The following is a 20,785-nucleotide window of genomic DNA, read 5'->3' on the forward strand; positions in this document are numbered from 1 at the left end:
AAGAAATTACCCTCTGTATAACAGCCAGATAGAGCTTCTCAATGCTGAAAAACTGTCTTTAGTTCACAGAGTCCATCAAAGTCCACCAAAGTTTCGTAAAGAGCATGAAACTCCCCTGCCCAGTATAGTGTAGAATAATCTTAGAATAAGCATTTCTACAACCTTCTTCCAATTTTTTCCAGTTGCTCATGAAGCCATTGAAGTCATTAATTTCTCTCATAGCTTACCTTTTTGTTGTTGACCAGTCTGTTAGTCTTGGGGGAGGGCAGAACCCCTGTAACACCAGAATCCTAAAGTCAGCACCATTTCCTTTCTTCATGTCGCTTAAACCCAGCAAACTGTGGATCCTACAGTTAAATGTGGTGTGTGTCACACTTACTGTGCCCTGCTGTTTCATTTCTGCACTGCATACAGTGTTGTAGTAAGAAATTGTCTCTCTGCAGGATTTGTGAAAGTCCTGTCTGATTCAGACATCAGGAGTCCCTTTGTTTATACAGCTAAAGTACTGCCCTTTCTGGTTTCAAGTTAACTGACTGCAGCTCGTTTCTTGATGAAAGTCTGATGTCTGCTTTTTCATGCTCCTTGTAGGGAAATTCAACTTAATCAGTTACCTTTACCAGTGCTTCTTATGTGTTTCTCACTGTTGTTTGTATTAAACTCCTTGTTCTTGCTTTGAGCTCAGGAATTAAGGTCACACTGGGCATATGCAGATGACCAGTGAATACCTCAAGCTGTGTTAAGGGGATCTCAGTTATTTAAAATTGTTCTTTTTTATCCATTTTTCATTTCTATTTGTCTTTGCTAGAAAGTTAGTGAAATCTCTTCCCTTCCTGTCTGCCATCTTCCATGCTCACGGGGTAGAAGGAATCCCTTGACATCTTGTCTCAGTGTATGAGGTGTAACAATTGTGAAAGAGGGAATAACATCTTCTTTTGTTGTGTTATGCCTCTGGGCTCAGCCTACAATCACTTTACTGGCATGTATTAAATCTAATGAAATCTCAGTGTTCTTCAGTCTTATGGGAATGATATTCACAACATGAATATATTGTCAGTTCCTTATCCATTAAACAGAACTAACACTCTTGTAGAATTGCACTTAATAAAAATGTGTGATTTCCTGTGGTACTCACATGAGTTTCCCCTGGAACCTGAATTACTCCTTACTGAATGAGATACTATACTATATAATAACCTGGGAAAATCTCTATGATACTTTTAAATTATCTTTCCCAACACAATCTTTCTAGAAAGTGTGGCTAACAAAATTGTATCCTGCTGAGTTCTGCTTCTTGTATAATCTTTTCTGTAGTAGGAAGCTCTGAAGCTGTTCTGCTGTTCAACAGCTTTCACTTATTTTCCACTGACCACCTTACATGTATTTGTGCTCTCAGCCTAGGATTAAATGCTTCCAGGTATCACTGCAACAAGGCTTGTGATTTTATAGATTAGTTGAATTCATTTTCAGGTTTTCTGTTAACAATTTATGTTTCAACCTTCACTATGTTAACATTGAAAATTGAGTGAAAACAAAGGTGTTCTTTTGGCTTGTGTGGTGATTTGATCTCAGCCAGCATCTAAGCCCTACGCAGCCACTTGCTCACTCCCTGCATTGGGATGGGGGAAAGAATTGGAGAGGTGAGTAAATTCATTGCTTGGGACAAAACCAGCTTGAAAGAAAAAGCAACAGCTGTGCACAGGCAAAACAGAACAAGGGTTTTAGTCACCACTTTCCGTGAGCAGGGAGGTGTTCAGCAATCCCCAGGAAAGCCAGACTACATCATGCTTAACTTACTTGGGAAGACAGGAGGGCTGTGACATCCTCTCTTCTTCCTTTTTTCCCCCAGCTTTATATACTGAGCATGAAGTCATGGGGTGGAGCATTCCTTGGGTCATTTGGGGTCTGGTGTCCTGCCTGTGCCTCCTCCCAGCTTCTTGTGCACCACAAGCCTCCTTGCTGGTAGGGTGTGGTGACATGCAGGCAAGGCCTTGGTGCTGTGTAAGTACTGTTCAGCAATAGCTAAAACATCCCTTTGTTATCAAAAGGTTTCCTGCAACTGTCAAAAAAATAGTCCTATACCATCTACTATAAAGTAGCAGCCCAAGCCTTGCTAATATTTCTAACAGAAACTATATTTGTCTTGGCAAGAAAAGTGAGAGATCTCTACTGTCTGCCTTCTGTACTGATTTAATATCCAAATATCACACAACCCCTTCCTTAGTTTGTTACCAACTTTCTGTGCTTTTTAATATATAATAAGCATTAAGGTCATTAGCCAGAAACATCTGCAGCCATCCATCTAATTGCTTCTTTTACTCACCACTATATGTATGTCTCTGGTGATCATACAGGTATTCAACTGAAGTAAAAATACAAATCTTTAAATCTTAGTTTTTAGTTTGTAAGATTTACTTGCTTTGAAAAGGTCAGACTTTCTCATTACTTTGCTTTTGTGGTTTTTTTGTGTCTGAAATTCAAGCACATGAGTTCATTCAGATATAGCAATATATTCCCTTGATAAGAAATGCTAATAAGAAATCATAACCTGTTCAGGGAATCACCAGTGTTTGCAAGGGCCACACTGGAAAAGTGCTTTCTTCTCAGACTCAGTGCTGCTCAGCTGAGCTCGTGTGTCTATGTATGAGACTTCAGCATTTCCATCTGGGGAGAGCTGAGAACGGGAAACTAATGCTAAGGAGTCCTTGCTCCCTGTTTCTCATCTTCAGCCACTCTGGATGTACCAGGTGTTATCTTTAACTGAAGAGACAGAGTTGGCATTTTGGATATTAAGTTCTGGTGGTTAAAATAAGGAGATAGGTGTCTTACCCAGTCAGTTTTACTCTTGGATTTTCTTTTTTATGCTTTTTACTCTTAAACTATTTTTATGTCTCACTTTATCTCTGTTTTAAATAACTTTAATCATATCCCTCAGTAATATGAGGTCTTAGATTGTTATGTTCTCAAAATACTTCACAAAGATTAGTAAGTGTTACCAATGAACAAGAAATGGATTCCCATCCCACAGAAATTTTCAACATATCAAAACATTTCCCTGCACTGAATCAGGACAAAAATCAAAGCAAAAATTGGGAAAGAATTGGTTTAGAACATTCATTTCAATTCTGTAATTTAACTACCTTATATTTCAGTTTCAGGCATTTTAACTTCTATCCTGCAATTTTTTGAATCAGGAAACTGAAAGTTCTTATTTTAAACAGTACTTACAAAATGTTGCAGCAGTGCCTTTTTAAAATACTGTATTTGAAAATCTGTGCTGAAGCATTCTTTTTCTCACAAGCAACTTGGTTTTGAAAATTTACTTTTTTCACTTAAAAATGAAAAAGTTTTATAGGGAAACTCGAACTTAGTTATGGAAGTTCTCTTTGTCAACACTGAGTGGATGGAGGCAACATTTAGTTGCCTGCCCACGTGACTGGTGCCATTCAAGGTGCCATCAGGTATCTTATTTTGCCTTGTGCTGCCACTGCACAGGTGAGAGCATCCTTATAGTCTTACAGACCATAGCAGATGTCTCAAATACCCTATGACAGCTCATTTGCCATCACCTTGAACCACTGAATTTTTCCCAGAGAAACTTTGTCATGGAAGAGTGATGGTTGGGATTTCACCAGTGCCAGCTGATGGGTACATGATTTCTGTTCTTCCAGCCCAAGTTAACTCACAGTTTCATTTCTCAGCCTACTGAGGTATTTGAAAGTACATACAGCTTTTGGTGTTAAGCTTTCTTGAAAGTAATTCTGTAAAGCTTTGCAGTGGGAGAGATTAAGAAAAAAAGCAGATGGCAAATCAGTTGCCTCAATTGACTTGATTGATTTTGTGTGGTGCCACTGAATATACAGTCTGTATTTCCTCCTCTGATATCATGTTCTACCTACAGTGAAACTTGTTTTCCTGTGCTCTGATCACATTAGAGCTGAAGGCTTTATCTCCTGAAGTCTCTTCCCACGTAAATCATTATATGATTCAAGTTTATCATTGCCACTACACTTTGAATTAATTATTATAGCTTGATAAGAGGCAAATCACTTGATTTGCTTTAGTGCAAAGCCTTTTAATTTTGTCCTTCAGTCTTCTGTTGTTAGATATGCTAAAAAAAAGTAATTTTTCCTTAAATCTGTACATTGTTCTATTCTTCTGCCTTGCCAGAGTTCTCCTCCTTTGATTTCCTGGCTAAGTATATAATCAAAGACTATTAATAGATGTCTTCTATATCTAGATGTATGTAGCTTCTTGTAATTTAACTGTGTTTTTATGTGGTTTTTGAGGTCTAGCGTCCTCCTTAAATATTCATAAAGAAATTAATCTGTACCACGATAAGAAAGAAGAACTGTTTAGAAATATAAGCAAAAAGTGAAAAATTAGATGGTTGAATTTCTTAGTGGATGGTCATAGCCCATGGAATTCCTGAGAAACCTTCAATGAATTTTTTCCTATTCAGCCATGCGATAGAATGTGTAAGAGTGAGGTGTCAAGAGTTTTCTGAGTGTAAATAGGTGTTTGTGAGTGTAATGAAAACAAGTATTTGTTACTTGTTACAGAAGTATTCTTTAGTGCCAGTTGACATAGTAGTAAAAAGACAGATGGAGCTTAATGTTGATAATGAGGTGATACATGTGATGAAAGCAGTTATAACTCAAATACTCAGTGTGGGTTTTGAAGAAATTATTTTCTCTCAGGAAAGAGACCTGTGGTTGGTGAGCCTCTGTAAACATCAGCTCACTGTCTAGACATAGCCAAACAAGTGAATAGAACAGTAGGGATTAATAGAAAAGGAGCATTTTAAAAAGTATAAAGAGTGTAGAAGAGAAAAGAATTATGCCACTTTTAATCCCTGGGAAATACACCTTCAAAGCACTGAAGGAAGGCTCAGTTTTCTAACCTGAAATACTAGGTAGAGAAAGCACAGATGTGGACAATAAGAAGGATTAAGTATAGTTTCTGTGTAGAGAACAGCAGAATAGATTAGAAATCTTTAACCCAGAGGTCTGTAAAAGCAAGATAAAAGAGGAGTGTTGTTCACTTTCTCTGACATTCAAAAGTAGGTGAGCTGAGTTCTACTGTGATACTTCAGTTGCAGATGTTCTGTCACTTTATGTGGAGAAGTCACATTGCTTGTATACTCCTTATAATGCAAGATAATAAGCCGCTGAATATTGAAATATTGGGTTAATAGCTTCATTGTTCTGTGAGTAATAACTAGTAGTTCAGCTTCTTTGTTTCGTTTTGAATCCATGGGAGAAGAGAGAAATGCCACTGGCAGAATGTGGTATTGACTGCCAGCTGTGTGTGGAAGCTTGATACCTTATGGTTACTGGGGAGATGAATCTTGAAAATGTATGGATTTACATCCCAGCAAAAATATTTTCCATTTCATTACTGTGAAAAAGTAGTTGAAAAGGTGTGCAAAATCTGAAATGTCAGGAACCTTACCTTTTCTTTTTTAATTACCTGAGATCTTTATTTTGTAAGCAGAGGAAACAAACTACTACTGTTCTTCTGGCTTTACATAGCTCTTTGCAAAGAAGCCACTGAAAACTGAATGTTACTATTCATCAGAAGCAAAAGTGTGAGGCATCATGTTTGTTCAATATTTTATGGTCTCAGGATCTGCCCACAAAGAAATCTCAGTTCTTTCTTGCTGAAAATCAAGTCATAACCAAGTAATCATAACAATTATGTTAATTTTCCGAGTGAGATAAAGTATACTAATACTACCTACCTAGTCATTATGTAATGATTAAGACAAAAAAAAAAATTATATAATCCACACAGAGCATGATTACTTTGCTTCTAGTATTGTATGTACCTTGGCTGACACAAGATTCTGACACTTTGTGGAACAAGTCCCGATTAATCTTTAAGCTGAATGAACAGAACACGCTTCTGTATTATGCATCGATAAGGTGCTACAAAAAATCCACTTATGTGTTCCCTTCAATTATGCATTATCCTGTCAACCTAAGTTTAACTATTTCACATGAACAGTTTCTTAGTTGTAAATCAGCAATAAAAGGTTTATTTATACTACCTTTCAAGATTCCCCCTTACCTTACATTTCCTGGAGATTGAACAATGTTGTGTTGAGCACAGTTCATGTTAGCATGTCTGTTTTAGTTTTAGGTGTCTTTCCTCCTCAGCTTCAGAAATATTATTTTTTAAATTCCTGAAATAGCTCTTAGTTTTTCCACAAGAGAGCCTTTAGCTCCTGGTCAAAGGAATCAGGTTTGATTGTGGAGGGACATTATGTGGGACACCTTTGCAGCTGAGCAGCATCTCAGGCAGACTGAACACACTTCATTAGCACCATTTCACCCAGGGGCTGAGTGTGCTATCTGCACAGGCATCTGAGTCCTGCAGACATAATCTTGACAGTAAGAGGACTAAATGGGTTGTTTCAAGTCTTGCTGCCCTGGTCACTGGGCCCTCAAGTATAGATTCTTATTGTCACTGGAACTGGTTTGTCACATCAGATGGCCAGGTGGAGCAGGATACATTTTCCCCCAGTTAGATACATACTGAGAGCACACTGCTGGTGCTCTCAACTTACAAAGAATAAATAAAAGATCTGTACTACCTTCAGACAAAGCAGAAGGAAAGCAGGAAATGGTCCCCTCTTTTCCTCTTTGCTCTGTAAAGTAGAAGACTCCTTGTAGAAAAGTGCAAGAAAATTTTGCTTCTTTCTAGTCACACCTGGAGAACACAGTCCGTACAGATCATTCACAGACAGTGAATGGAAGACACCATTTTGGAAGATGAGCCAGATAACTCTCCTTCAAATTACACAGAAGTTAACTATGGCTTCTTCTTCTGCAGCAGCAGGTTTCTCTGAGAATGAAGACAAATGGAAAGAGAAAACAGATAAACAGAGAAAACAGCAGCAGTGAAGTAGGAAAAATGTGTTTTCTAGTGGTTATGTGGAGTTTATCTTCAGTGCAGGAGTAGATCTAATTATTTTCCCAGTGCATCATAGTACCAACATTCAGAGAACCTAAAACCACATGGAAACTTTTTTTCCTCTTTTATGTGGCAGTAAATGCCATGTTTAATTTCTAGTGTCACTCATAGCTCTTTCAGCTGTATGGTTATCCAAGCATCTCTCCATCTTTGCTGAATCATTGCTGTATGGACAAGTGTTTCCCTGCACACGATTCTGTTCTAAGCAAAGCATATTCCTGTGTGTGCTGGGGGCTCTTTGCAAATGGGTGGGAAGCTGTGAGCCAAGTGTGGTGGCAGAGCAGGGCTCTGTCCCTCCCCCAGCCTCCAAGTCATGCCAGCAAGGTAACCCTTGGAAGCCAGCCCATGTTGACTGTGGCTGTGGAACATTTGTGTGGTGTTTGTAATTCAGTGGAGCAGGCTGATCCATTACACTATTCATAGTGTATAAATGACATTATAGTATTTAGCCAAAGAATGTATTATATATATTCCATATATTATACACCTATTCTACACTATAAAGGGTAAGTGGAAAGGATCAAACCTAATTTTTTCTTCAGTACCATGGGCTAGTTTTGCAATGATGTGTACTAGCAGGAGACAACTGGCTTGCACTCATCTTTGCACCATCTTAATGCAATCAGTCTAGAATGGTATTCTTACTTGGTATCAAAGTGCTACTATACCTGAGTTGGGGCTGGTCTCGCTGCCTTGCTTAACTGCACACATACTCCCACTGACCACCTACCTAAGGACCACCTCTAAGGCACCTAAGGCAAAGGGACCACCTGTACCATTACTGAGTGCTTCCCCTTTGCTGATTTCCAAAATGAATTGGCAGACCTGTGAGGGAAATGTCTGCATTTTCACTAACTGGTGAAATGCTACTTTTGAGAGTTAAGAAGTAGAGGTGATGATAAAGACATGAAGGAAATAATCCTTTCCATCTGTTCCTAAAAATATTAACTTCATACAGGGAATTTCTGTTGATTGAGATGTTATTTATAACATTTACTTCTAATGAAAAACAATTTGTAATACCCTATAGGGAAGATGGGGTCTGATTTTTACCAGTGTATCACCAAACCCACATGTGTGTTTTGTCCAGTTTGCATATGCATAGGTGGTCATAAATAGTGCCAAGAACTGGAGATCTTTCCCATTCATTTTGTTTTTATAAACCAGCAGCAGTGAAAGCCATTGTAGCTCTTTAAGAAGTTGCTAGAAGGATACGGTATTTTAAAACTTTGAAGTCCGTATACGTCAAAGCATGTCTTATGTGGAGGTTTTTTCTAAGTAAATGTAAAAAAGTGTTCTTCTTTTTATGAGAAATCATTATTTCCTCTTTTGTGAAACATTTTCTTAAACTAAGGAAAGCTTTGTTAAAAAGTCCTCATGTGATGATAGTGTGTAAAAAATGTAAAATATAATTTAGGTTGGGATTTTTTTTATAAATTATTTTTCTTTGTTTTATTGCTAATGCAAATGCATTTCAAAATCAAAATAACTTGTTAGAATACACAGATCTTTACACTGCTACTAAGATTGTGTTTTGATTTCTTTGACATGATCCCTGATTGCTGTGAGAAGAATCAGTTTAGTATTTTTGTTCTTAGATTCCCCCTCCTTTGTCTTGCAGCTACTTGTGGCAGATTCCATTAACAATTGCAGTAGGAAATACGAGCCACATCTCATCAGAGGCAATTATATGGGTGTCTAACAAATCAGGTAAAAATAAACTTTCCTCCCAGTGGAATCTCATAAAGCATACTTGTGTTTTCCTCAAATGTATCTTTGGAATTGATCCTAGGTAATTGTTTAGTTGCTCTGCACCCAATTTTAACTGCTTAAAATGAATTGCAAAAAAAGCAGAGCTGGGAAGGGAGGGAGGAGGAATGAAGGATAAGCAACAATCTAGATTTATAATATTGCAGAATTTAGACAGTAAATGTAAAGGTTTTACAAAGAAATGTAAAGTGCTAAGTATTTTATATTTGGCAACACATATCAAATAATTGATGAATGCAATTCACTTTATTGATTGGTGAAAGTTAAATGTAATATTGTATAATGACGTAGATATGTTTGAGTACATTTCGAATTCTAGCATTTTTAACTCAATCCATAGTCTGAACCAGGCCTAAGAAATGGTTGTTGTCATTAAAATTGTCCTTCTTAATCTATCAGAAGTATTTGTTCTTTCTATTAGATAACCATATGCTGGACCTCAAAAGTGCATTGTTCTGCTTACTACTTACTTTCTTCCTCCTCAGTTCCTGCATGATCATAACAGTAATATATTGTCTGGAGGAGAGTGAGTGCTAGATACCAGAGGTTTTTTTATCACCTAAGAAAGGAAGCCCACCATAGAAATTTCATAAAATATTTATCTGTTTCCTTAGCACTTCATGCTACGTTGTCTGACAGTTTTGGACTAGAATTGAAGAGAGTCAGGGAAGACATGTGGAGACTTGAATTATTATGTAGAAGGGAAAAGAAGGATGCATGCATGTCCTTGACATGTGGGCTGTAGAGGGAGATCTGACCTTTCTTGTATAATTAGAAAGGTATAGAGATTTCCCTCTAATTAGAAAATTAATAGGAGAGAGGAGAGTCAAACTTGTGTGAGATGTTTCTTCTCTTTTGCAAGTTACTAAAATACATTAGTCATTTAGATCTTAGCAGCCAGAAGGACTGGAAATGAATGGTGTACGGTCAGTACAAATCTGAGTACCACAGCTTTCTAGGGGTACAAGGTATTGTGTTTCTTTTCCCAGATCTTGGGCAGCCTATGAGAAAGTAACATGCTGCTCCCATGATAGAATGATCTAAAAATGTGCCTGGAACCAGAGCAATTTTCATACCTGGGAAATACACTCTCATCAAAGCATATAGGTTCTGCTTCACTTTTCAGAAACTTACTGCTTTGGCCATACTTTTTAACATTAACACTTCCAAAATACTTCAAGACTTGTTTACACTTTGAGTCTGCCTTAATGACCTGCTCTACTTTTGTCCTTTAGGTCTTGATTGAACTCTCATTGAAGTTATTAGAAAGGTTCCCACTGACTTCAGAGCAAGTTGATCATCCTGTCTCATTAGGTTGCACATGAATGCCTCCCTCCCTTCACTCCCACCTTCAAAGTTCAGTATATTACTGTTATCTACATAGATGCTTCCTCATTGCCTTTTCCTTGCAGAGTGCTGTGGAGGAACAAGTCCATAAAACTGCTACCCACTCTTTTAAGATCTACTGCTTCTATTGAAATGCCTTCAAGAAATCAACAAATTAATGATGGCCAGTGTGAGCAATTATTTTGGGCTGGCTACTATACAGAAATTAAAAAGGAACCTTTCCGAGTCATCAGTCTCTTGTGTAGCAAATCAATGACACTGTGATCTATTGTCATTATCCTTGTTCTTCCTCATTACTTTCACTCACTCATTCACTTGCTGTGCCTCATTGAAAATGAGACTGTAAACTTTTGACTACAGCAAGAATGTCCTCTTGCTTCTACTTATTGTGGTTTAGCTCAGATGAAGAAACACAGAAATGTCAGTAAGAACATGCCTGAATGTATACTCAATGTATGATTGATTGTACATGCTGCTATATATTGAGGCTGGTATACATGATTTTGTGGTATTCCTGGGAGTTTTTCTGCAGCTGGTATGCTTGTTCCATGGGGATGAGGGAGGAATTCTAAGATTCCAAAGGACAATTTCCAAGTTTGATTCTTGTGGACTGGAAGAATCTTGAAGACTTTCTGTTGTACAGAGGACTGTTTAAGTATTGTCCCAGTGGGTAGTCTTGGAAAAAGTCTGCAAGCTGGAGGTGAAACAAACTGCTCTAGAGGATATTTAGAAGATTGGAAATGGTCACATTTTTATTCAAGTGAGTGTAAATCAACTTTGGAGTAAATACTGTTCATGAGGATGGTTTCTGTGCGCTTTTTAGGAAAAAATAAGCAATTCCTTCTTGTTGACTAAACTGTTGTGGTGAAGGAGCTTCCAGTGTGACTGAAAGAGAGGATAGGAGCTAATGAACGCCTCTCTATTGTTCATGATTGTGGTGTGTTGGTCCTGGATGGACACCAGGCACTCACCAAAGTAATTTTATTACTCCCCTCTGAAAGTGGAGAGAAGAGAGAGAATATAGGAAAGTGTTCATGGGTCTCAGAAAGATCTGAGTTACAGATCCTTCACCACGTTCTATCTCAGCAAAGAGGACTTGAAATGGGAGCAGGATAATGAGAAGTAAAAACAGACCTTAAAAAAGCCTTCCACCACTCGCCACCCCTCCGTGTCCCAGCTCTGTCTCCTCTCCCCCACCAGTGTAGGAAGAAGGGAATGGGAGTTACGGTCAGTTCATCACACTTTGTTTCTCCCACTGCTCAGGGACAGGAATCCATCCCCAGCTCCACTGTGGGGTGCCTCCCTCAAAGTCACAGCCTCCTTTCAGGCATCCACCTGCTTTGGTGTGGGTCTCCTCCATGGTCTGCAGGTGGATCTCTGCATCCCTGTGAATCTCCATGGGTTGCAGGGAGCAGCATCACCATGGGCTGCACCACAGGCTGCAGAGGAATCCCAGTTCTGGTGCCTGGAGCACCTCCTGCCCCTCTTTCTCCACTGAACTTGGTGCCTACAGGGTTGTTCCTCTCACAAGTTCTCACCCCACTCTTCTCTGACCACAATTACACCTTAGCAATAACTTTTTTTTCCCTTCTTCTTCTTAAATATGTTATCACAGAGGCATTAACTGCCAATTCCAGTTGGCCCAGCCTTGGCCAGCAGCGTGGGTCTCTTGGACCCAGCTGGTTTTTGCTCTGCTGGACACAGGAAAAGTTTCTTCTCACAGAAGCCATTTCTGTAGCCTCCCCTCTTGGCTACCAAACCTGGCCATGCAAACCCAACATAGTCATTCTTAACATCACACACCTAATTTCAGCTGCCAATAGGGAAAAGGGTTCAAGTTCAAGACTATCACTGTGATATCTTGGCATATCACTTAAATCTTCCAATAAAATGAACATTGTCTGTGGGTTATCTGAGAGTAATGAAACCACAGTGGTTTTGAAGTAGCTACATATGGAAATACATAAAAAAATGTTCCTTGTTTTTTGGTGTTATTTCAGATAACAATATCCATCAGGAGTAAATCCCATGTCTTTCCCTAGCTCACCAAGGATGGTTATTTGCTGAAGTAAGAGTCTTTTCCTTTATATACATCCAGAATGACAAAAGAGAGAATTGTTGATTTTTGCATCTTCTCTGTTGCTGTGTCTATGACCTCATCAAGGTGTTGTAGAATACCAGTTGGTCTTTTCATGAACAAGGGATATGAGGCTTCTCTCCAGCTTTGTGAGAGCGACATGAATTTGGGATGATTGAGTTTCTGCTGTGTCCTCATCTTGTCTGTCTCTGGCTACATGCCAGAGATTGTGAGCATGCAGGTTGCTGATTGTTCAGTATACCTGAGCAGAATCAGTTCAGATAACTGCATGTCACAACAATTGCTGGCAGCAGTACTAGACCTGTCCATTCTTCACAGCACTGAAGTGAAGGAACACACTGGAGATTACAACTTTGCAGTGTATTTTTGAGTTGTAATTCATTGTCCTTTGCAGGAAATCCTGTAAGGAGGACAGTGCCAGGCCGTGGGAACTTCTTTGACAAAGTGCATAGTATCCAAGATGTTTCAAATATATCTCTTTCCAAATGTTTGCTGAAGGTATGTGGGCATAGTTTTGAAAGCTTTTCATTTGGCAAGTGCTTCTGCCAGTCTCACATCTCCTTACCCAGTGAACCATAGCATTTATGTAACCATATTTCTACTCATCAGTTCATATACCAGCCATCACATGATGGTCCTTTTACTGGGTTCAGTTTGTCTGGTGTGTGAAATGGAGCTGTCTCACTTGCTCTCAGAGTGCTGCCCAAATAGGTCACCACCACCTTTTCCCTGCTTACTCCCTATGGCCGTGGATGTGGCTGTTTAACTTCAAGTGACTGTAAACCAGCCACAAAGGAAACATCTTGTGCCAAACCTTCCTATCCATGCTGAGGTCAGAAACATCAAACTGAGATGGCTGCAGTGCTCTTTGTGCCTCAGTCTTGCAGGTCTGCTGAATGATAAATCTTGCTGATACCGTGGAAATCACTGGTGTTAAAAACTTCTGCTCTCTCATATTCCAGGACTTGTTTCTGTCTCTCCTAGATAAGTTGCCCCTCTTGTGGTTGCTGTCATGATCTGTGAACATTTAACCACAGTGTTTTGGGATCAACCCAAAATCATAGGTGGATAGAGGGCCAAGAACCAGCTTTGAACCCATTCCATCCCTATGACTGCTAAGCAGGGCTTGTGGGAATGTGTTGGTGATTGCTGACGAAGGTGTACTAGGTGTGGAAGCACAAGCAACCCTGTGCATGTTTCTGCAAATCCAGAACTGACCTTAACCTCAAGTGAGGAGGTTTAGATAGCATCCACTTCCAGTAGGTGAGCAGGCCTTTGGAAAAATGCATACTTGCTGTTCCCTGGGAGTCACTGTTCTGGTACTCAGTCTCCAAGTAGGAAACATCTCCATGTAACTCAGCAAGTGCTGCTGAGCTGGCTGGCACAGCTTTAGTCTGCCTCCCTGTCCTTTCCATCCCCACCTGCTGTTCATTAACTGATTTTGTATGTTCCAGGGAAATACTCCTTTGATAAACCTCCCTACCTCAGTTAAAGTGACTGCTGTTTAGGTTGCTCCTAATGTCTCCTCAGGATTGCCATGAAATGGGGGAAAAAAAGTTCAATAGGGCAATTCCTTTCCAACAGCAAGTCCCAATTTACTTTGCCACCTCCTACTAGATAATCTCTACTTTAAGCCACTCAACAGTCTGATCTCCTTCAGGAAGTGTTTTGTAGAAGACAAATGCTTCTGAGCTGGGGTTTGCTGGCTGCCTGCTGGGGCATTAGTTGCAGCTTTAGAAAATACACTTCCTTTTCTTTTCTGAAACCCAGCTGCTGAACTTTACCTGTATTGCTTCCAGACTCCACTCTTCTTATCTTTTAAAAGTAGGAAGAAGGGAAGCACTGTGAAGAAAGATCAATATAGAGGTCCTTCTTTGAGCTTCAGACAGCCATAGTGAGGACCAGGGATACAGGACTTGGAATCCTGTGTAATTTTGATAGAGTGAGTCAGAATCATTCCCCTTATTCTTACAGCTGAGTGAAGATCCTAGCAGAAGACTGCTGCTTACATTGTGTAACACCTTAGACATTAGCAGTTCCATCATATAGGAGTATTAATAGATGGAAGGGTAATCTGAAGAAAGAGTTTTGTGAGATGGAACATGATCATATTTCCTGATGTGCTTCATTTACTGTGCTGTTCTCTATACCAAAATATTTTCTTTCAGCATGGAACTATGGCAACATGGCAAGCAAGACAGAACCTTTTTCTTCTGGTTTGCCTTCTCTCTGTATGAAAAGTTCTTGCAAGATTTGCAAAATTTAGCTAAAGCCAGTATAAATGATTGTGAAATTCCTCATGGAACACATTTTTGTCAGAAAAATTTCTCTTGCTGTTGTTATCAAGAAATTGTGCTACGCTTCTGCAGTTATTTTTGCTGCAAAACGGAGTCAGTGTGTGCTAGGGGTTGTATAAAGTGAAGACTTAAAATAACAGCTGTTATTTTATTATATTAACTGTTAATTATTTGTAACTGTGAGTTTGAAGACTTGAAATGGTAGTAGTACTGTGTTTGGTCTGTGCTTTTGGCAGTACTCTCTTGCAGAAGGGTGCCCTTGTCCCAGACCTGCCTCACATTCTGGTTTTGATGGAATTGAAGTTGCTGGGAGAGCTCAGAACCTCAAGCCACATGCACCAGCAGGAGGGACTATCTCCCACTTTGAGAGCAAACAAACTGGGAATGAGACCCTAAATTTTTAATTCAAAACAAATCTCATAAAGTTTAACCATTTCCTCCATGTTTGCTATATGTTTGTGGCAAAACTAGAAGTTTTAGAGCAGTATTACTTTCTGAGGCACCCAGACAAAACATGACAATGGAAAAATACTTTCTGATGGAAGAAGATTTAAAAAAAACCCCTTTAATCTAAATTACAATGGGATATATATTTTAGATTGACTTTTGAGTGGTGAACTAAAACTTTAAAAGATGGATTTCATTCAAAATGAAATATTTATTGTTGTTTAGAAAGTAATAAATGATTTAATGTAGGGTTTAACACTGAGTTACTACCTTTTCACCAACTATAATGCTTTTAACAGGAAATTAATAAATGTGTTTGTGGTAAGTGGAAAAAGTGGAAACATTACCCAGGTTTATAGAAATGTTTAGTGTCTGTAATTACCAAAAGAAAGAATATCTTCTAAACGAAAGCATGAGAACTGACAGACACAAATATCAAATTCTACAAAATTATATAGAGCTGTATGAAGCACATGTATCAGGCAGTCCCTTAAAATAGCCACCTCTTTTGTGAGTTGTGAAGGTGTGAAAGATTCAGTTCTTTTATTTAAGGAGAAGGTCAATACATGAGTGGTCTTACTGAAAAGTAGTAGCAACAGGTTGTGGTTGTATTTAAACTGACCAAAATAGCAATAATGCCATTATGCTTTGAAAAGATGCTGTCCTCCTTTATGTGCTAGGGGTGTTGCACAGCTGTTACATGTGAAATAGCTTATTCTGGACTTGTCATACTTAACTGGCAAGTATCATTCAATACTCTGTTGAACATAAGTAATTTCCTCACTTTGGAGGTGAAAATATAATGCAAATGCTCAAAGAAGATGAGTAGGTATTTTTTAATTACATATGATTTTGAAAATTTCCATTTCATGGATTTATTTACCCAGATATTGTTCAATGTGTGCTGATAGCCTATTTGGTATGCTTTCAGGTAGCATTGTAGAGGTGCTAATATTAACCAGTTACAAATAGCTGCTTGAACTGGTGGCATTTAAAGGTTAGTTTTTAACCAAAGAGTGTGGACAGAAAGCTGTACTGCATTGAGATGGTATAAGGTTACAAAGGATTCAAGTCTTCTCTAAAGAGGATGGAGCTGGTTTTCACTTGGACCCAATGAAAAAAGGATTGAAACAGAGGAGCAAGTCTAAGAGAGTCTGCTTAGGACTGATCTGTACAGACCCTTGTGGAAGAAAGGACACACAGCCTTGTTCCAAAGCAGATGTGTGGCAAAAGCAGTTTAGGTGCTTTGACTGTAGGAACACCTGGGAAGTCTTCAAAGTTGTAGGACTCAATTCAAATTTTCTCAGTCCTATTTCTTCAGGATATGTTGAATCCTAAAGAAGGTGTCTGCTTGGTGCTTTACCACAGATAAAGGAGCAATAACAATTGAATTGAACAGGCAACAACTGAATTATTCTGGGCTTAATATTTTTAATAAGTATATTTTTCAGAGATTTTAATGGTTTCAGAACTACCTAGGAGAAAAGAGGACTTTCTTTTTTAATCCTGCAGTTTTTTATCTGAATCCAGGTGCATAATGCAGGTCCATGAATTTAAACATATAATTATCTGTTTTTAAGAATCAGATGTTGCTGATCTTTGTACTGATTGCACCTTAAAGTAGCAGTTATTTGTGGGTTTGCTGTTAGTCAAGGGAGAAGTGCAACTTTCATCTGTAGCCCTAGTTAACTATTATTTCCTCTGAAATTACTTTTTCTATAAGAAAGATTGAAACAAATCAATTTGTTTATTAAGCCTATGTACTAGATAGTATGTGTGAATTGTAAAGATCATACTGCTAACTTTTTCCCTTTTGCTACCTCCAGGGAATTCAAGCACACCAAAAAATTCCCTAATGAAATTACATTTATAACAAATGTTATATATTTATTTTTTATTCTTAAAAATGATTGAGAAGACTCTTTTTTCAACAGTGTGCAAACTAATTTAATTGGTTAAAAAAAGTGTTTCTGAATTTTTAGGGAGTTCTCATCTATGGTTAGTTTTATCAAAATAATTTACTAGATTGAAGACTTCTTCCAGAAGTGCATGTTGTTGTTTTTCTGTGCATTTCTGTTGTTGAAATTTTGAAATCCGTTTTCCTGCAAATAGTTGTGGAGTGCCTGACTGCACAAAACCAGTAATAAATTTAGACTTCCAGCCCTAAAGTGATTACATAAAACAAGGGGAAGGATGAAGAACAGGTTAGGTGATATAAGGTTAATTGGTCTAGCTCTAAAGAGGAGGCTCTCAGTGCTTAGTAGCTAGAAGCTGCACAACTAGAAGTACTTTAATTTAAAATCCAATGTAAAAACTTAATCAAATACATGCAGAAACACTTAAGAATCAATTTTTTTAATCACAGGTTTACTCTTCTCTCTACAGCACATCCACTGAATTTTTTGAGTTACAATTGTAGGAAACCATTTAAGCATGGCCAGAATAAGGGTACCAGACATAAAGTGGGTACCTATCATAAAAATAATATTTGCCAGGAAACAAAAAGCACACTTGAAGTTCTGTGTGGGTAAAAGGTCCCCATGGGAAAGTCAGTTGGCTTCTCTCTACATCAGAACAGATAAAGGAAATTATTAATAAAACACAGTATTTTTGTTAGTCTTTGAATTAATTTTACTGCCTTCGCACATATTTAAAGAAGGAGAAAATGTTACAGATGCCTCTTTAGAATATTTAAGTTTAAAACCAAGACCCCTTCCTTTCTTTTTTGTTTCCAGAGCACCACAGAATTCCTGCTTTGGAAGAGGCAAGTTGGTTGCTGGGGAACATCAACCAGACTGGCTACTTTAGAGTTAATTATGATATTAGAAATTGGAGGTTGCTAATTAATCAGCTAACAAGGAACCATGAGGTAAGCTCCTCTTCTCATCCCTAAAATCTGCTTTCATAGATGAACCTTCACTGTTTCATCACCCTAAATGGTTCAATTTTTGTGCTTGCCTCTCACAGGTTATCTCTGTCAGTAACCGAGCAGGCTTGATTGATGATGCATTCAATCTAGCCAGGTATGTTTTCCTGAAGATCATCTATCCTCATACACATTGCTGCAATAACTCATGCAACCCTTAACTCAGCACTTGAGTTGATTGTGTTTCAAAGTTGTGTGTTCTGAACATGCTTTAGTTTCCGTCACTTTCTTTTTTTATTTTTTTTTTTTTTTTTTTTTTGTATAGCACATAAACATGGTCTGCAGCACATTCACTACACTTGATCAATAATTGCTGTAGGGTATTTCTGAATCTGTAGAGATTTGATCAATTTTGCAGCAAGTTCAATTTAACACTTTGCAGATAAATAATCTCTTTCCTCTGTCTCTAATGAATGAGAGTTTTTTCTTATGTTTCTCCCAGTTGTCCCACTTCTCCTTTCTTTTACTGCTGATCCTTGTGCTGTATTTAATTTGAGATGGAAGGCACCTTCAAGCTTCAGTATTTTTTTTGCCCTAACATGTACTGTTACATAATTTTTCCAGTATCATTCTTTTCTTATAATCTGCTAGAACAGACTCTTCTTTTCCTCTGTTGTGCTTTTCAAACACAATGGAAAAGCAATTCCATTGAGCATTTCTGGAATTTATGCAACATTTTGTGTTTTATTATAATGAGAGGTAGTAATTAACACATACAGTACCGGTTAGGTAGTGCCTTCTTTACAAATGGAGGCAATGGATGGGTCCCCATTTTGGAATCCAATATGTTGATAGTGAAAGTGTAAAATGAGAGGAAAATAGTGGAACATTTGTAGCTTTTTGATTTTGAGGTATCTGGGAACGTAGCATTAGAATAGGGTTTTAATTGCATAATTACAGATTTAATTGCAGAATTGCAAATAACGTGATTTTGCTTGCATTGTCCAGTCAAAGGTAGCATGAAAAGAATTCCTGATATTACTGTCTTTACATTTGACTACAGATGGTCACTGGAGGTGTTTGGGCTTCAGTCACAGTGTCACAGCATCACAGCTCAGTGATGTTCTAGCATCACTGCAATAAAAACAGTTGCGTGCCCTACCCCTGTGTTCCTGCTGCTGACATAAAGTAGTGATTAGTCCTTACTTAACAGTTCAGAGATGTAGTAGGGAAGGAAGTATCATGGGGAGATGTGTATCCATTTGCTTTTGGCACTGCTCTACATCCTTGCTTTGTGATATCTTCCCATTGGTAATAGTGAAAAACTGGAAATAGGTCATTACGTCAGACTTCAGTAGATCATAATTTGTATATTCTCTGACGAGAAGAATATTGCAGATTATTCTGAAACATCTAGACTATTAGAAGAATGACCAAATGTTGCGTAAATTTCTAATTTTATTTGATTTTGATGCCTCAGAGAAGCAGTGTGCAGTTACAGTATGTCACCTTCTTTTTCCATGCACTGAATGCAATCAGAAGTTGCTAGACTTCCATGAAAGTCTAGATCCTGATAAAAGCTGTTTCTTAAGCCAGTTTTTGTAGGTGAGTGTTTTTTTCTTCTGAGTCAGTATTGAGTCAGTGCTCTAGCATATCTTGTTCATAGAGTTTATTAAGGTGAGGTCTTGATTAAAGACCCAACCTGTATTGCCTGGCCACATTTTGTCTACCTAAAAACCACTCAAATGATTAGATGAATAATGCATTCCCCACTAATTTTCTGAAGTACTTTTATGGGGGTACTTGGGGATACTAGATCCAGCACCTTTTTCAGAGGTAATTACACTACTGCCTTGTAAAGTCTTTCACAATATTTCACACTATAAAAACTTGACTTTCTTTTTTTAATTATGCAAGCAGTAGATTTGTGGTCTGTAGTCCAAGAGTAGCAATAAGATATGTGGACCTGGCTAAACTTGCCATGTAGGGTATACTTCTTGTTTGATTTTTGTTACATTATTAATTGATCATCTTCCCATTAAAAAGAAACAAACAAAACAACAAACAATTATAGTGATGCTGAAGTTATTCTGACTGGTTGGCTGACAATATGGTAACTTTTTAGGAAAAGGTTTTTGTTTTTATTCACCTTCTCCCAGACAAAAAAAAAAAAAAAAAAAAAAAAAAAAAAAAAAAAAAAAAGACCAGGAATAGGGCTAATACTTGCTATGTTCCTTTCTGATGAATAGGACTAGGGAGGCATTAAGAGACTCTTAGCAGTCTTTTGAGGGCTGGCCTTGATGTCAAAGCATCAGAACTTCTTCAAATAAGAAAGCAGTTGGAAAAACTCCTGCTGGGACAGGCAGTGGGAATTGAACCCTGATGCTGCAGCGGGTTGCAGCTTCTCCTGCTGTGTCTGGTGCTTTGATGTGACACAGCAGTGTTCCTAAAACAAGCTCTGAGGGCTATCAGAATAACACAGACTCTTTCAATTTTCTGAAAAAGTCACTGTTCTAAAGGCGACTGTCAGCCTAAGAGCAGATTAACTTTCCCTCTCTTGGCTGCAAGGCACAGTGCAGAAAGTTGCCCCACTTTATTTTGGTGCAGCAGCAGCATAGTTGTGTGTCATCTGCCTGCTGGGTGCTGTGCTGGTTCAGCCTTGTGTCCGATGCACAGCGAGCAGTTCTCCCTGCCCGTATGGCGTTACGGGTTGGGGAGATTCACTTGTCCCTGACTGTGACCTGAGACGAGCTGAGGGGCCTTAGTGACCTGATACAGAAGCAGTAATTTAGTTCAGATCTGATTTCTGAGAAGACTGGCTGTTTTCAATGGTCATTCAGCCTTCAGTTATGGTCCCTAGTTGCAGTGATGTGTTATCTTCTTGTCTACAACTATAAGCATGCATGAGAGAGGGAAGAGAACTGTGGGATACATACTTCGTTTCTAGTCCCTAGCTATTATTTTTAGTGCTAAATTAATGGAAAA

General features: G+C 38.4%; 1 protein-coding gene across 3 annotated transcripts in view; it reads left to right on the forward strand.

The window, feature by feature from the left end:
* The window catches only part of TRHDE (thyrotropin releasing hormone degrading enzyme), a 204,623-nt gene that overhangs the window by 138,300 nt on the left and 45,538 nt on the right, over positions 1-20,785 (forward strand). For all 3 annotated transcript variants that reach the window (XR_013773960.1, XM_079303633.1, XM_079303632.1), the window contains 3 exons: positions 8,597-8,685; positions 17,670-17,803; positions 17,902-17,957. Coding sequence is in view for 2 of the 3 variants with exons in the window: in XM_079303633.1 (XP_079159759.1) it covers positions 8,597-8,685; positions 17,670-17,803; positions 17,902-17,957 (279 nt within the window). In the remaining variant the exon portion in view is untranslated. The remainder of the gene's footprint in view (positions 1-8,596; positions 8,686-17,669; positions 17,804-17,901; positions 17,958-20,785) is intronic.

Source organism: Erithacus rubecula (genome assembly GCF_903797595.1).
Source record: "Erithacus rubecula genome assembly, chromosome: 4".
Lineage (NCBI taxonomy): Eukaryota > Metazoa > Chordata > Aves > Passeriformes > Muscicapidae > Erithacus > Erithacus rubecula.